The sequence below is a fragment of the Athene cunicularia genome (assembly GCF_003259725.1).
Source record: "Athene cunicularia isolate RWA chromosome 9 unlocalized genomic scaffold, athCun1 chr9_part2, whole genome shotgun sequence".
Taxonomy (NCBI): Eukaryota; Metazoa; Chordata; class Aves; order Strigiformes; family Strigidae; genus Athene; species Athene cunicularia.
In genome coordinates, this window is record NW_020799111.1 from 2,675,790 (window position 1) to 2,693,858 (window position 18,069).

General features: G+C 36.8%; 1 protein-coding gene across 5 annotated transcripts in view; it reads right to left on the reverse strand.

Annotated features, from left to right (window-relative positions):
* The window catches only part of STAG1 (stromal antigen 1), a 204,207-nt gene that overhangs the window by 77,878 nt on the left and 108,260 nt on the right, over positions 1-18,069 (reverse strand). For all 5 annotated transcript variants that reach the window (XM_026855427.1, XM_026855431.1, XM_026855430.1 and 2 more), the window contains 3 exons: positions 13,278-13,482; positions 10,266-10,417; positions 5,836-5,909 (listed from right to left, as the gene is read on the reverse strand). In XM_026855427.1, the coding sequence (XP_026711228.1) occupies positions 5,836-5,909; positions 10,266-10,417; positions 13,278-13,482 (431 nt within the window). The remainder of the gene's footprint in view (positions 1-5,835; positions 5,910-10,265; positions 10,418-13,277; positions 13,483-18,069) is intronic.

Here is an 18,069-nt window from a genome sequence, read left to right on the forward strand (position 1 = left end):
TGGAGAGGCAGGTGAATTCGTAAGACATCTGTTTCCCACTCCATCACCACCTTCCAGGTATTACCAATAAGAATAATTCATCTTCTTGCAAGGATCACTAACACAGATTCCATGCTCGTATGATGCTGTATCAAACACAATAGAGTCAGCCTTTATGCCTTTGTTGTGCATGTCATCACTCACTTATTATTAAACTATAATTTTTACATACTTAAATATCTTTTAGCTTCTTTTCAGTCACTATGGTTTAGTTTTTTGCAAATATACGCTATTTGTGGATGACTCAAGAACATATAAATATTCATCATACCAGCATACCAGTACTTTTGGAATAATTAATGCATTATTAATTATCATAATTATAAATGAGTGATATAAGTTTGTATTGTTTGCCAAATGTTTCTAGAAAGAAACAGAATCTAGTCCAGCACAGAAACCAAAACTAATGCTGGATCTACAAAAATTAGACGTAAAATATATTTAACCTTCTTTTCAGCACAAACTGCAAAGTCATGTCCATGCAATAATAGGAAACACTTAGCAAACTACTCACAGCAAAATTCACAACCTACATTCCCACTCTTAGTAAAAAGGCCCCCCATGATGCAATTTCATAGAGACTAACAAAAGGGCATCAGGTAATAAATTCACTGGTTCCTTTTAACATTTTGGGTTGACAAGGCAGGCCTATAAAACTATGGAAAAACCATACTGTCATGAAATAGGTTTTACCAGTTCATTGTTTCAGAGAAACAATCATCAGAGGTGCCACTTCAGCATATATATTTCATGTTAAATTACACTCAAGTATATTGATTAAGGTCAAAAGTATTTAGGACCCTGAAGGACAGTCTATAATGGATAACTGGGATATGTCAGGTGGAGATCGGTATACTCCTCAGGGTCTTGCTGGAGTGCTTGCCAGTTGCAACTCCTGGGTTGTCTCAAACTGATCACAAGCTCATTTAGGTTAATCAGCACCAAAACTGAAAGCAATTTAAGCTAACTTGGCTGATCTGCACTGAAATGGACCCTTAAAACCTTAAAGCTCTATGAGTGTTGAGGGAAAATACCCAAGGCAAGAGATGACTGGCAGAGCAGTAACTGCTTCAAGACTTCTTAGAATCTCCTAAAGGATCCCCGACTACACTCCTATCGCTTGTTTGCTTGCCTAATATGACAACTGGAGTTGCTGCTTCTCACATCTTGCTCTTAAGACAGAAATAAGTACAGATAACCTTCAGAGGAACATGGTATTACTCAACATGCAAACTGGATATGTGCAGAAAAGAAAGATGTTGCGGTCAATGGGATGGGGTAGGAGTCAGCCTTTGAGAAAATTTTCTAGCAAAGACAGAAGGGAGGGTCATTCACCTGCCTTTGGCATTCTTTGAGATGGAATCTCAAATTCCCCGTCAAGAGACATGTAATGGTTTAGCTCTACAGTAATACACTGTTGCCAAGTGGACTAAACTATGTTTGTCTCTTGGCCTGCTTGACAATTTCTAAACATTTTGAAGATGTACTTATAAGGAGAACTGGAAAAAATGTCTCTTCTACTTTTTTCTATGACTCCGTCATCTCTGGAGCTGAATTAGGACCCCATAAGGGATTAAGGGTAAGAAAAATAAGCATGCAGAGCCCAATTCCAAAAATTCTGGTGAATTCTCACTGCATATCCCACTCCTGAGAGGGATTGGTAAGCAGCACTCCCACTTCTAAGTAATTCCCACAAAGCATTACTTAAATAGCTATTTCAATAACGTGTCACTAAGCTGATTATCCAACATTCTTGACAGACCAAGGAATTATATTGTTTGAAGGCATGAAGACTTACCGTACTAACAGCTTTGCTTATATGAAGTATGATACACAGCTGTGTAGGAAAGGGAAAGGTGTGTGTTTTCAAACTTAATATTAAGGTTAAACTCATTTAAGTACAAAGATGTAACTTTTTGCCTCTCTTTTTTGTGCCTATAAGAGACAAACAGTCTTGGTAGTTTCTATCTGTTTTTCCAATATACATAGAAATGTAATGAATTTTCTTGTCACCTAAAATATGTTTCACCTCCTTAGGATAACAGATTTGGGAGAAGGGAAAAGGATTTTTCTATGGTTTTGTTTGGATTTTCATTTCCCTGTGCTGACTGGTTTTTGCTTGTCTCAGTCTCCTACCTGCTTTCTCATCAGACTTCCATCTAATATCCCCTCTTCCTTTTTCACATGCAACACTCTTGTTGCTCAGAGTGGAACTCACATGTAAACTTGTCACCATCATCCTATTTACTTGGTAGGAGGGAAAGGAGCACCTTGGAAGGAGACAGAAGTATCTTCTCTGTAAAGATGGCATCTAGGTTTGGCAAATTTTACCTTAATTTTCAGTACTGCCAAAATACTACATCAGGACAGGCTAATTGCACTGAATAAATTCACAAAACCATCATGGCCATCAGTCTGAGGATTCACATTCAGACCTGTCAGAAGCTAAAACTGTAATAGTTCTGTTTTGCTGGATAATCACATTGGAGGAACAGCTCTTTGAGCGTTCAAAAAAAAAAAAAAAGATATTATAAAGTAGGACTCAAATAAGAATTCTCTCAATCTTACCCTCTGAAAGGGAAATGTGTCTGGACACACACTACTAAGTCAAAAGCAGGGAAGTGGCAAAACCAACATTTTGACATCTCAAATAATGGCAGAAAGTGATGAACATTTAATAATGTTTATCATTGCTGCATCTGAGAATCTATGTGGCAATAAACTCAGATTCAAAATAATCTCTGATAGGCAGATACAACTGAAACGAAGAAATAGGCCTCCCTCTTTTTTTTTTTTAATAAACATGTACCCTGAAAGCAATTTTCAGCTTGTTTAACTTCAGACAAAAAACCCAAAGGCTACTTTTAAGATCCCTGACCTACCAGTATGTAGTATCTCATTGCTACATACCAAAGGTATTACTCATACAGACATAAAACTGTTTACTTTGAGATTAGGATCTCTGAACATCACCATATCCAAGCCCCTACACATCTTGTACAATCAATTTTTTGAGTATGACTGATATTCTGCAGCCTCTCTGGACAACCTGTTTCAGAGTCCGACTAACCTCACGGTCCTGCAGTTCTATTTACTACAGTCACCATCTCCACTGCTTTTATTCTCACCAACATGAGCTCAACAACTTGACTCTAATTGAATTTACTCTTACGTCTCCCCTTTGATGCTAACTCTCAGTTTTAGAGATGGTAAAAAAAATAATCAATGGACAAACAAATATGGCATAAAGCAACATAAAAATAGTCAGAAAAACTAGTTCAGGAAAGAGGTAAAGAAATACATAATGAGGTAGCTACATCTCCTACAAGTTTATTAGATGATCTCAATTTTTGACCAAATCTGCTGTTAATGCTACACAGATTAGCTCTTTCTGCAACTCTTCTTTGTTTTTTAATGTGAGAAGTGAGCATTGAAATTTTATGTAAACTGGAAGCCAATCTACAGGAAGAACACATAACCTCACTGCAACACTAGCTTACTAGTAGGAAGACAGCTACATTCTGAAGGGAACACTTTGGGGAGCTTTTTGTTCAGATCAGGAACTTGCTATTTAAGTTACAAAGGTCACCAAGCATGAATCACTGTGGCAGAGTCTGAATCATATTATGGAAAGGGATTTATTCTCTGGGAATAATTAAAATAATGTTCTTTTGAAATCATTACCAGTTCTGCATGATCTAAGGACTATAAAATGATGTCAAGTTTATAAATCATTTGAACTGCTGGAGAGAAGGAATGTTTAAGAAACATTATGGAAGCAGATAATAGTTTGAAATCCTTTTTTTTTTTCCTCCCCCTGGCCCTGGTTTTCTCTTCAATTAGCTAACTTTAATACAGATATTTTTCCCCTATATGTTTTTGCACAGCTGTGACTGCAGACATTTGAGTCTATGTTCTCTGTTGCCTACAGATTACTCATATTCAGGTGTATGTTTTAACAGTCTCTTAGAAGCTTCACAGAAGTTAATAAAGTTGGAGAGACAATGACTCCCCACAGAAGTGGGTCCTGAGGGCAGATTTGGAAGCAGCTACCCTCTCTAAGCAGTGGCAGAAGTGGTGCCACCCACCCTGCTCAGAGAACACCACTACTTGACTGATTCAGCAAATTCTTCAGTGGTCTAACGGTGTCAGCCTGGGCATCTTTTTTCAGGGTTCAGATAAGCAGTTTATTTACTTGGCTTCTCCTTTGTTACAGCAATATTGGCAAAATCAGGCCATTAGTAATAGTGGAGGAGGCATGAAAAGAAATCTTGGTTACAAAAGGAGGATTTAAAAAGAATGGAAAAAAAAAAAAAAAAAGAAAGAGCATGCAGACCATCAAAAGGTAGAGTCTTCCCAAACCCTCACATGAGTACGAGCTACTAGGAAAATATTTTAAAGGGACCTCTTCTTTGATACAATACACTGAAGGGACAAAAATGGAAACACTCTTTGCATTTAATCTCTTCAACTTTATTACCTACATACCATAAAAGAGGCTTTCATAACAAAATAGGGTGAGTGCTATGCTGACTTAATATCCTAATTTACCTGTTGACTCTATATACCCATCCTGTTGCCAAGTAGCTCAAGGCTTACTGACCATGAACTACAAACTTTCAAGTAACATGCTTGGGTACTGAAGATATATGCTCCAACTCCACTGTGTTGTTCACGCTCACGTATTTCTTAGCATGAGTCCCTTCCAGGTTTCCTGCAAACTTTTCTCCATTATTACAATAATCCCTCTGCCCAACTGAACTATGGGTTCCTCTTCAACTTCTAACCCTTTCCTCATATACCCTTTCTTTATTTTAAACATTCTTCTAAAAGATTTCATAAATGATAAAATTTTAAACCAGAATTAAATCTGAAAGGTTAATTGCATAGTTCAGTATCCTTCAATTTTATCTTTTGACTTTGGTAAGTCAATTAACATTTAAAGAGCTGGTTACATCAAGATGCTGCAGATGCTCTGAGGTATCCTGTGATGCAAAACAAGCCTAAATCTATTTGAAAAGACCACTGCTTTCTGATAAATCATACTCCAAAACAGGATGCACCAGTCCAAATCTACTGGTTTGTGTAATCCCAAAATAAATAAAGTGCATGCATGTGCACATTCACACACACACACACAAATACATATAACCTGTAGCGGTTTTGCATTCACAAGACATATCAATTATTAAAAAAAACCCTGTTGTGATGTGCTAACACCACAGTTACTTTTTAATATTCTTGCTACAAACATTCAAAACAACTAATAAACAAAAAATACATGTTAACCGGAATTAAGGCTTTTGCTTGCCTTTACATAATTTAAGGAGGAAAAAGTCTAAAGTCAAGTTGTAGCTGTTTCTAAAGAATATATGGTGGAAACATCACAAATTTGCTGTTTACACCTAAGACAAAAGGAAATGCAGAGTTGAGGTACTCAGCAACCACAACTGCCCTCTTACAATATGCAGTGATCATTTGATTATTCTTAAGATATGTATGTTTGTGCTCTCACCTTGGACAGCTCTTCTTTTCAAAACAAAGTTTCAAATTCCACGTCTCCCACAACTCTTTAAAGATGTTTTACTGAATTAAAATAAAGTTGTGTGGACAGCTCTACTGTGTAATTAATAGTGGTTACACTTATAATTTCTTCCATAATTTCAGTGGTTTTGATACTGCTTTTATGGCATCTAGAATATTACATCAGAAGAAAAATCAACACAGAAACTGCCCTTGACATTATCCATGATCATACTTTGTTAGCATAGTGTCCTGTAACATGCATTTTCTTACCGGTATCTATGAACAAATATACCCTTAAAAATAGAGTTCATCATATTTTCGATTTCATCTTGATTCTCTTGTAGCTGAAAAAAAACAAAACAAAAATAAATAAAAGATCACTGCTTATTATAAGTTGATATTCTACAATTCCTTGTTGGGAAACATTAGAAGACTGTGGAAGAGCACTTAATTAAAGGTATTAGTATATTCACCATTTTCTACTTTTCCAGCACATGCCTATATTGTGTGCATATACATACATATATACACATATATATATGCAATGCTTTAATGGAAGACAGTTAACATTCTCTATAAAGAGCATTTAATTTAGTTTTAAATTAGTCCTTTGAAGTGGTCATCACCATTTTTCTGCTACTGAAATTTAGACAAGTAGAGACTATGTGTTCAGTAATGTCAGCAGTCCTGTATTCATAGTTAAACAGATAGAACTGTGAGTGAATGACAGCTGCAGAAATGAAGCTGGTTACAGATCAGGAATCCCCTCCAAAAAATTCAATGTCCTACTTAAGGGAAATACTTAAAGATGTTCTCAATCTTAAGTATGTATGTCAGTTGCTTTAACATCCAGCGCCCATGATAACGGAGTTTCTGAACCAGGAAACTTTCCAGAATCAGAGCATGGGTGCTTCACATTGGAGCACTCCTGATGTCCAGGCCTTAGATTGCAAAAAACCAAACCAAACTCAAATGAAAAAGGTGTTATGAGAATGCTTTTATAAATAAGACTGCTTTTTAAAATAACCCTTAATATTTCCTGCGTAATATGAGCACATTTTCTAAGTACTATGGAAAGTTTACTTCATGTCAATGAATATGTTAACATATCCTAAAGGAACATACTGGAATCAATTGAAGTATTCTCATATTGTCGGCTTTTGTACTAAACTAAATAAGTATGACTTAAGCACACCAAAATGCAGCTTTGTTAAATAAGATGATGCCAATTTTATACAATCAGCTTTTGGAGCAGAACTGCTAATACACTCAAAGCCATCAATCTTCCATCAAGGTGTTTCTTAATGTCAAAGCAGAATACCACAACATGTATGAATGTGTATTTTTTCCACATTTTCAGTATGAAAACTACAACAGAGCCTTGCTAGTACAGAGTGCATATATGTATAAAATAATAAAACCTGTATAATTATGGACATACATATTTAACAGATAAAACATCTTAAAGCCAGAGGCAGAATGATGATTGGCTGTTTTGACTTCCTGCATAACATCAGCTAATAAACACTTTCACCTAGGGGTTTGTATTTTTCAAGCCATGTTTATTAATATTTCTACAGTGTTTTCCACATAAGATATAAAGTAGCTTGCAAAACTCAGTAAATTAAGTCTTCCTATTTCCTAAAATGTAAGGAGGTGCTGTCTCCATTTTGTATATGGGGAAACAGAGGCACTGAGGGTTCTTGACTAAACTGTCAAACACCTGCCAGAGAAATTAATTTCATAGAGAGAGGCATCATGGGATCATGCACCATGGGAAAAGCTGGGTGCACACCAGCTCTGAATATACTAAAGGGCTGGTACACAAAACAAGCATATTTAGAGATGGCTTCTGGGAGAACCACTATTTTCAGCATCAGCTCAAAGCAAACATGCACAGACTAAATGCTTGTTCAAGAATACATAACCCAAAAAAGAGTGTGAATTTATAACCACTCCTCAGTTGGTTGACTTCACAGGCTCCAGGCAGGCCAAAACCCCCAGAAACATGGGGCTAGAGACAACCTATCACAGACTGTGGAGTAAAACGAGGATGGGAATGAACCAAAAAGCCTCAGGAGGACTTCTGAAAAACTAAAGAGGCCCGGAAAGGGGAAGCTCCTGAAGAACTTTAGGTGTGAATAGTTAACACAGAAACACACCAGAGAAGAGAGGTTGGAGAGACTGAACTTTATGAGCCATAAGAAGGTTAAGATACTGAAGTGTACTTTGGCATTCCTTTGAGAAGTTGAGCAGCACCATACAAGACTAAGTGGCAGAGATAAGGGGACAGCATGGATAGCCTCCTCCCCCTTTTTCTGTTTTTTTTCTACAGGGAATTTACAGCTTGCTATAAACACGGTAAGTCATCAGCTGTATAACTGATATGGGGATCCAGGTACTGGGGGCAAAGCTAGTGTAGGAGAATCAGAGATTCCGTAGGCCCATGTGAGACCCCTTTTAATTCTGTGTGCTAACATTCAGAAGACACTGTTTTCAAATGCAACTTAGTTTCAGTTACAAAGTAATAACTCTTTGAAATATATTAATTTTCTCCAAAATTTTAATTGCTTTTTACACTTTCAGCTTTTCTAGATCATGTACTTGAATTTGAGTGCTTCAGGCATTTTGAGAGATCGTTTGTGTCTTGGGATTCCTGCTCTTTCCAATGCAAAAGTGATTTAACCCCCTCCCCCTTAAACATAAGTAAAAAATTAAGGGATTCTCTTCTTGACTCTGCAAGTATTTTGAGAAGCTCAGAAAGACATGTATTTCAAACACAAAATTTGAATAACTACTGGCAGCAACTAAAACACAACTTCCTCTGTTTTGTGGCAGATTGTTAACAGAAATCATCCAGTTAAGTTGAAAAAGTCATTGACGAGAATAGACCTTCACGCATGGCTCGCACATTAGGTATGTAGAAGATGACATGAGAACGAAACAGTTCAGAGAGAGTGTGCCATCTCTTCTATTTCAGAATTATTTGCCACACCTAGCTCATGAACGTCCCTATATAACTTCATGAAGATAAACACATACCTGTGTATGTGCCTATGAGGGTTTATTATGATGGCACTACATCAAAAGGATCAACTAAGAAAGTGCCAGCACAGAATGCTATTGTAAATTCAACATATTTGAAGATGGGAAATATACAGCATTATGTTAGGAATTCTTACACAGAGCCATTATGCCATCTAAGCCTAATAAATCTCTTCTATACATGGCCCTCGATGATGCTTAACACCATGTATGTGAGGACATAATCACCACCACTCCTCTCTGGCTTACTCCTATGCAACATTTGGATTAGTTATAGTGAGTAGTGATATGAGAGAGACCAAACACACATATCAAAAGCTGAGGTCTGCCAAATGCTCATTCTTCGTTCAGGGTTTCAGAGCTCCATGCTAGCCTGGGTATCATTGCTTCGAATTATATACTGCATCTCCAAAAGACATTGAAAAGAATGGCTGAAGGAATGCATATAGAGGACGTCCATAGACAGAGATACTAAACCAAATTTATCAGTGTAATTAGTGACTTTGTCCTTCTCTGGAAATGCAAAGCAACAATCAACAAATCTGGAATAGAAACTGTGCCCCAGCTATTTTGACAAAGCAATTCTGCTTTTGCAAATGCTTTAAGGCTGACATTGAATTTAATATTTAATTTAAAATGGTCCCCTTGTTGTTTGGGTCAGAGAGATTGTTCTTGCTTTGTACCTTAATGGATGATTTTTTTAAGAATTATGAAAGCCAAATAAAATTGTGTTATGGGTAGTAGGGGTAAAATAAAAATAAAAATACATAATTGTAATTATCCCCAGACAAAGACTATAAAGTCAAGCAATTTTGAGTCAAAGTTATACCTAAAAGAATCCAAGGTGCATACAGGTAAAGCACCCAGACATCCTTAATTTGCTATACAGTAGAACAGTGATGGATGAAATATATTCAAAACTAATACATTAAAAATAATAAATTTAAATCTAAAGTCATATATACTTCAATTTTTCAATCTTATGATTTTACATGGCAGCTTTACAGATTATGGCTGTTTGGGTGTATAGGTATTCATTTTCTACTTGTCATCTTTAAATTTCTTTTAAGTATAACTCTAAAACTGAATTTCCTGGGATATAATACTTCATTTAGGGATGATTACAGCAACCTTCTAATGATTTTGCTCACCTAATGCCAGACTGGTACTTACTAAAAGCGACTTTAATGTCTCCCTAGCTTCTTCTCCCTGAGACCAGGTGCTATAGCCCCCACTCCAGTGTTTCTTGAAAGTAGCTACAAAAAGAAGTACTAATGAGACACTATGTAATAATTGCAGTGATCAAAGGGAGAAATGGGCAGTGCAGTGAGGAGCTACATGTGATCCTCTTTTCAAAATCTTTTTGCATAACCAAAACAGTTACAACTTGAGACTAATTTTCTTCCTGACTGGTCATATACACAAGCATGAGAACAGAAATTACCTTGTGCGTGCAGAACAGCACACAAACTCAACTGAATGTGTTAATACAAGGTTTTAAAATGTAGCCCAAATAATATGCTTGAGATCACATAAACACAACTGCAGAACTAATCACTTGTTTCTCACTATGGTACTCAAGTCGCAAACCACCCTGGACTTTCTGTTGGAGGGAATGCACATGAACAAGGAAAAAAATTAATCTCTTCACTTGCCTCTTTTCTTTTCTGAAGTAGCAGCTCCAATCTTTCATTAGCTCTTTTGCCAATCATTTTGTTTCTCTCAGCTTCGTACTGCCTCTGTGTATTATCCTGATGAATGCTCAGGTTTAAGGCAACATTCACAAGAGCAGTCATAAGCTTCATAGCTGCAAATGCAGAAAACAGAATATGACTCTTTACCTGTAGTCAGCGTTAAAAAATATTGCCTCAGCAGATCCATACTCACAGAAAATAACCAACTTGACCCTGACGCAAAGTCATCTGGAAAGGCAATTCCCACCCAAGTGATACTCAGGTCACTTGGCTGATCTAAAGATCAGAAAAGAGAGTATATATACTGCTCTGAGCTCCAGGCAATGTTCTTTGCCAAAAAATTATCCAAGTTCTGAGTGCTTAAGGTCAGTGAGCAAGCATGTGAATCTGCAGGATCACTGCACACCACGAAGCCAGTTACAGTGGAGTTACATACATTTCTCTACTAAGAATCATTATAGTTGCCTCCATACTAAAGGTAACTCTTAACTAATAGCTATCGAGGATTACTCAGTCTACAAGGGGCCACAGCACTGTTTCTCTGAAAGGAAGTTTGACATCACTCTAAAGTCAATTGTATAGTTGTATACAAATATGATATAGAACTCTACATTCCCCTTCACATAGCCCTTTGTGCATTTTCACACATACTGGATATGGTATTTTACATGTGTATTTTTTTGTCTTAATTTATGTTTACAAAACCTTAATGAGGGGTTTTCCCATGCTCTGTGTGGTTACACAGCATTTCACATTTCACAATACTGAAAAACTGGCAAAGTAATGTAGCAAACTATCACAGCTTCTCTGGCTAAATGTGAACCACTGTCTTCAAGTTAGAAAAGCCACTACAGAAATGGAGAAGTGAAGCTACTGTTACGGAAACTGTCTTCTCTTGCTATGGCTCAAAGCTGGTAACTCTACAAGCACCACATGTATTTCTTGCCCTAAGTTTCTTGCTATAGTGAAACATTCCTCATTCAAATTGGCTAGCACAGAAGAAAATTGAAAACAAAGACCTGAGAAACACTATTTCAAGAATAAATGAATTTCTAAAAGTATATTTTTATAAACTTTATCAAGACTGAGCTCCATGGCATCATGCTGACCTCTGCTCTGCAGGATAGGAACATAATTAAATGTGCAAAGACTAGCTTAAAGGGAATTTGTAGAACCAAAACAAAGCTCTCAAGCTTGTTAAAACAAACAAACAAATAAATAAATGGCACGTATTATCACTGGAAAATGCTGCAGATCTTTGGCAGCTCCTATTCCTAATGGAAGTGCTAGCTACATGTATACCTAACATAAGAAGCCAGCAGTGACTTCAATAAAAGCAGCTAGTTGTAATAAACCTTGGCTTCAGAATTTGCTTATCCCTGCTTGAAGTTTCTATCTACATAATCTATTCCAAATTATGGCAACTATTTCTTCCATATAGCACAGGTCTTGCATAACATCTCTGATGTATGGTGCTGTTTCCTGTCTTTTCAATCAAGAGTCTCATGCTTTCCAAACATCTGTCCCACACAAGGATGAATCAATCAATAAAAGAGACCAGAGCACATACCTCACTCCATCATCTCTCCCCTATGAACCAACCAACCACAATCCTAGCAAATACCAAATCAAAATCACCTGGAATTAAGATCATCAGTATCAGCTGGAACAAAATAGTTTCCATCTCAGTTTAAGTAACAGGCACAGATTTCCAGCAGGTTATCTGCAGCTCAAAGTGTTCACCTTTGACTACTGAATATGTAGAGGCAAACTCTAAACCTGGAAACTTACACCTGCATAATTCATGTTCTTAACCATCCTGTTACTAAGCAAGGTGAAGAATACAAGGGGATACGTTTCCAAAACAGTTCAGTCACTGTGAGTTAAAAGGTTTTGAGTTTCAATTTTAAAATCAAACTCCAATCAAATCTGGACTTATTTTTTGAATATCACTGGAAATCTGTCTCTTTCTTAGATTCATAGTAAGAGATTAAATTTTAAACAAATTCTGATTGAATTTGTTGGACACTGGGTATTACACCTGGAAATCTGAACAAAATTGTAAGAGGCTGATTGTGGAAAGACTAACTAAAATCAGGTACAAATACTGGCAGCAGAAACGTTCAGATTATGACAAGTGTCTCCTATAAAGGCTTCAAACATTTGACATGATCAATGAACATCCTAGGGAGAGGAATCTTCCTTTAAGATGTATTCCAGCAGATGAGATGAGCAGAAAGCTATCACCTGACCTAACCAGCTTCAGACACCTATACCCAAGCTACCCACCCTAGTATTGCTTTGTAATTGGAGAAAAATAGTTACATCTAGAGAGCAATTCATCCATCTTATGGGAGACATCTCATATAGCTCTGATGAAATATACTGTAGGAAAGCCTATTTCTATCTACAGTTATACCCAGTGCTTTCCTTAGATGTAGGCAGGTGTGTTGAAAGGTGCAGCATAGCTGGAGGTAGAAGACAGCAAGACCTACAACTATGGCCCAGTGCTTTCAAATTTAATGCTTCTCAAGAACAAAAGCATGGATTTTATTTTTCAGTAGTCTGAAATTCTTTGATAATACAGTTTTCTTAACGCTATTTAGAATAAATTTGTACTCTAAAATACAAAATTATGAAGACATCCTATACAACAAATGAACAACTAACAACAGAATACATAATATAAGCATGTCACTTCTGATTTACAGCATTCACTGGAGGCCCCTGGGTATGACAGGAGAGTTTAAATGAGATTAAATGCCTGAGATTTAATGCCTCAGCATATTCCTTTCCAAACAAAAAAGTGTATTTTAGGTATGGATATATCATATGTGGTACTTGGATTTGATCAAGATTTCCAGAGTTGTCAGTGCTGGTCAAATTCTACCTCAATCAAAATAAGTAATTCTCCAAGTGGCTAAATAGTAGCAACTCATTTGAAATAACTCCTCTCTGTGCTAGCTTACTTACCAGCTAATGTACTGGTGTGCCTGAAAGCCCGGACCTGGGAATCTGACAAACCAGTCAGAAGAGAGATCACGGTGTCCATCATGTATTCATCATAAATGATGCTATACTGACACTGTCGAATGAGCACTCCAATGAACTCGCAGAAGTTGGATCGAAACTTCTTCCACTGTGGCCCAGGCATAGTAAGTGGATAATCACCACTGTCCTGAAGAACAGGAAAATGAAAATAGTATTATGTCTCCCCATTTAATTTATTTTGATAATGTTGTAGCCATCATGGTTTAGGTTTTTAAGCTAAACACTTTTTCCTTCAAGCCAATGGGGAATAACAAAACCAACATATTATAAACAAAAAAGCCCACGGGTATAAAACACTTTTTTGAAGACTTCATTGTAACTGTTCTAGACTTGCAATATTAGCTCTGTGTAGTCTAAAATACACATCAAGATTCAATTTTTTCCCTTGTGTCCTGGGTTAGAAACTGAGGGGAAAGGATGAGAAAGAAATATTTCAAAGTATTTACGGTCAAAGACTAAAGAAAGGATTGAAGATTTGTGTCATTCTCCATACCCACTTCAACTCCATGTTAATATTCTAATCAACTGAATGTCCCTCCCCACAAACTTTGCTTTACTCCAGTTTACAAATGAGATCTTACCAGAAAGTCACTATCACCCTTTTTAAAATCTTATATATTTTCCTAGTGGTAAAACCTGCCCTCTGATAGAAGTACTGGAAATTTTACTACAGGTTCATATACCCCGTACAGTTTCATACACCCCATCTCCCAAAGTTTATTGCAAGGTTGGAGTAAGCATGTTGAACAGTCAGTTCATTTAAGTTTAACTCCTCTCCAAGTTTGCTCTTACGATTCTCACTTCAATGAATATTGCATTCCAGTGAGACTGCCCCACCCCATAATTAGAAAATCCTTTTTTTTCCTCCTTCCGTGGAAAGCATTATATTTAATCTCCTGATCTGTAAACCAACTCCAGATTATCCAAAACATCAAGGCAATAATGCTCCATCCTGAATCTCTACCCCAAGATAAGAAGTCTGTACTATCGAAGTTAAATACATTCGTACATATTTATTCTGTGTTTTTGTGAAGAACAAGCACTTCTGTTCTCTCTGGACTTGTCTTATTTCCCAGACTGAACCATCTAAAGCCAGTAATGTAAATGTAGAGGAGCTGTAATCAAACAACCCTCTACTTAAACGTCATAAACGACATTTCCCTGCAGCAAAAAACGCTGTCTATCAAATTTAACCAAATCATCCACATTTCAATCATACTAAAATAAAGATTAAAATTGCAAAGACAGATCAAATGTTAGAAAAAGACAAAATTATAAGGCACTCTTAATGACCTTACTGTCTCATTTGTTATAATTCTGAATGACATGATTGTAATAAGCAATATTATTACTTCTAACTTTGAATACTCAATTTGAGAGAAACAGCAGCTTTGGTTTAAATAAACAATTCAGAGGCTTGTAAAGCTCCTGAGAAAGACATCTCCTAGCATGTTCAACTATAGCTGTGAGTCCTCAGAACTTCTGTGAATTACATCAAAGTGTTTTGTAGTAGAAACCCAGATAAACGCAGTCTAAAATACGCAGCATTATCATTAACAGCGCCACGTGTTTCAAAGTGTTCTTTGTATGTTTATTTGTTCTTTGTATGTCTAATGTTTTTGTTAGTGATTTTCAGCAAGGTACACTATCTTGCCATGTAAATATGAGCCCTACATTAATCTTATATTTATTTAAATTTAGGACTGAAATGAAAATCCTAAAGCTTTATCCTCAATGTTTTCCTGACAGTAACTCCCTATGAACACCCCAGTCCTTCTCCCCACTTACACCTTATTTTCATAAATAACCTCCAGACTAAGTCCCTGCCCACACAGTACCTGTGGGAACTCTACATGTGAACTTACATACATTATATATGCTTTCTAGAGGTATGTATATAAAACTTTTGGAACAGATCCTCAGAATCTCTAGTGCTGTGTGTAACTACTCACATTTATATGATGTATTTTTAACCTACAACTACATATTAAGACAGTCCTTTCAAAAAGCATGTGAACACTGCACTGAGAATATCTCATCTGGCTGAAATGGGAAGAAAAAATTTGCAATAAAGTCCCTTTATTGAATCTTTTCTTTGTGAATACCAACAAAAATGTGATACATCAGTGACACTGACATGTGTTACTTGAGGGTCCAATGATTAGAAAACTCAAACCAAAACAAGTTATTGTTCACCTGCATACTCTAGCACAAGAATTATGAGGAAATTAATCTACAAAATGCCTGTACTCAAAAGCCAAGCACCCAAATAATGCAGCAGATGGATGTCCATGGAATTCCCTGTTTCAAACTGAACCTGTGGCAGCAATGAACAAAGTTATTCCCATCATAAGTCCCACACAAGTGTTCCTCCACTCAAGATCAGGAAAATGAATGCTTCAGTCCCTGCCATAAATGTAGAAATTAGGACCAGCACCCAGCTGACTACTGCAGCACTGACAGAACAATGTGATGATCTTGAAAGAGTTATTAAAATAGCAAATCTGAACATCTTCAGTGGAGAAGAAGGTATTTTCTGGGCAGTATACTGTGCTAATGAATAGATAATGCAAGATTTTATCCTAGTTAATACTACACTTGTACTTTTATTTCCCTGTTAGCTCCAGGATTATAGAAACGAAAATAGCAAGTCTAAAGACTGGCCTAATTATTTTGACAAGAGCCTCACTAAATCTCTCGTTCTCCTTCACTCCCACAGTCAGACCATTACCTACTCATGGACTGACACTGGATTTAGGGGCATGAGAGTACAGCAGAGCAAGGGAAATGTTCTGGTGGCAACAGCTCCAGGCAACTGCTTTGTCTCAGGATGACACAGAGGGAGAGTACACTGAGAGTCCTGGGGTACTGGAAGAGGTACACATGTGAAATGCCAACAGTGATATTTAGAATGAAGAACTGAGGGCTGTTTCTCAGCTGTGCAGGAAATGGTGGTGCTTTCCTGAGACAATGTATGACCACCCAGCCCAGCCACCACTGTTGGTCTCCTCCTGGCTCCCTTTCTTTCATTGCTTACTACAGACTTACAGAAAAATAAAAATTCATCCAGTGGCAGGCTGGGCTCAAGGAATCAGTCTAGTCAGTCTGCATGGAGTCAGGGAGCACAGCCAATAGCACTGCTGAAAGGAGACAAGAAGTAGATCTGCCTGGGTTCTCCTCTTTCCCCAGCAAGAAAGGTGGGGAAGGATCACGCAGATCTACCAAATGTAGCTTGGGTTGACTTTAGTCAAAGGACTGTCACTGGCAAATGGTGTCTGCTATCAACAACTCTCCCAGAAACAAAATTATAGTAGTTCTGAGTCTTGACATGCTGGACACAAAGCAGAGGGCCAAGAAATGTACTAATGCTACACCAGTCACAATTGCAACTTTACAGTCTGCTGAAGACTGACAAAGATATTTGTTTCATTATGTGTTTTACACTGAACAGTAATGTAAGCTGCTCTTATTCTAAAAGCTTATAATTTTTGTGACTACAACATCCTTTTAAACACAGATCAATCTGAAATATTAATTCTAGCAATATGAACAAACAGGTCATATAACAATTACAAACTTACTGTGCTGTGATCATCTGATATATGCGCATCAGTTGAAAACACTAAATTCTAAAATATTTTCCACTGCTAACAGAGTTACTCCAGGTTTCAACATATTCACTGGGTTGTTGTCTAAGACTAACAATTTCATGTTTTTATGCTAAACCCCACAATTTCTTTCACAAATCCATTCAACTGTTAAGGCAGAAGATATAACAGAAATTTTCTGTTAGAACTGCAGAAACTCAGAAAAGTTTTAGATAATGGAGAAAGAAAGCTTATGTACTAGTAAGTGTAGTTCTTTGAGATATGTTGCTTAAATGTACATTCATACTGCGCATAATGAAGAGCTTTTTTCTCCTTTGAGAAGAAAACTCTGACTGTTTTTGAAAAGGGTTTTACTGAGAAATACTTTCTTCTGTCAACTGTGGGGCAATCCTCCCTTGGGCAAAATCAATGTTCTTTGACTTTTGGACAGTGCCTTGGCCATTCTATTTTGTACAATGGGACTAAACTGAAGACAGTATCTGATTTTGTTTTCAAATTACACTAGTAAAAATTCACTGCATTTTATTAACTTTGGTTGGACAGTGTTTTAAAAAGCAAAACTATTTCACCTAGAAGGCAGCATGAATTGATACAAACCTTTCTTTCATCACTGTACACCTAAACTTGATTCACTGTTCTCTATCCCACCTGTACACAAAGGCCCTGAGTGAATACTTGAATACAGCAAAAGGAGCATCTACATGGCTGTAGTTAAGTACAGAAACATTTTGTTGTTCGAGGCCACGAACAAGATTAAAATCTTGCAGAATAAAATCCTGAAAAAGAGCAGTGTTCACATTTATGGTTTTCCTGCTTAAGTTTTTGAATCACAGTCTTGACATTTCATTTAGAATTGGACAGAAAAAGATACTGCTGTCCTACAGAAAATTCACGTTTGATAATCTGTTTTCCTCACTATACAAAATGAACACTCAGAATATTTTTTATTTTTTTTATACATGAAAAATCAAAGAAATTACAGTTTGAAAAATCTCAAAGCTAAAAAGCATTCACCATTAGGAACACTTTTATTTTGACAGAAGATACCCAATCTGAGTTGTAACACACTTGTTTCAAACAAAACGCTTACATCTTTTGGAAGAGTA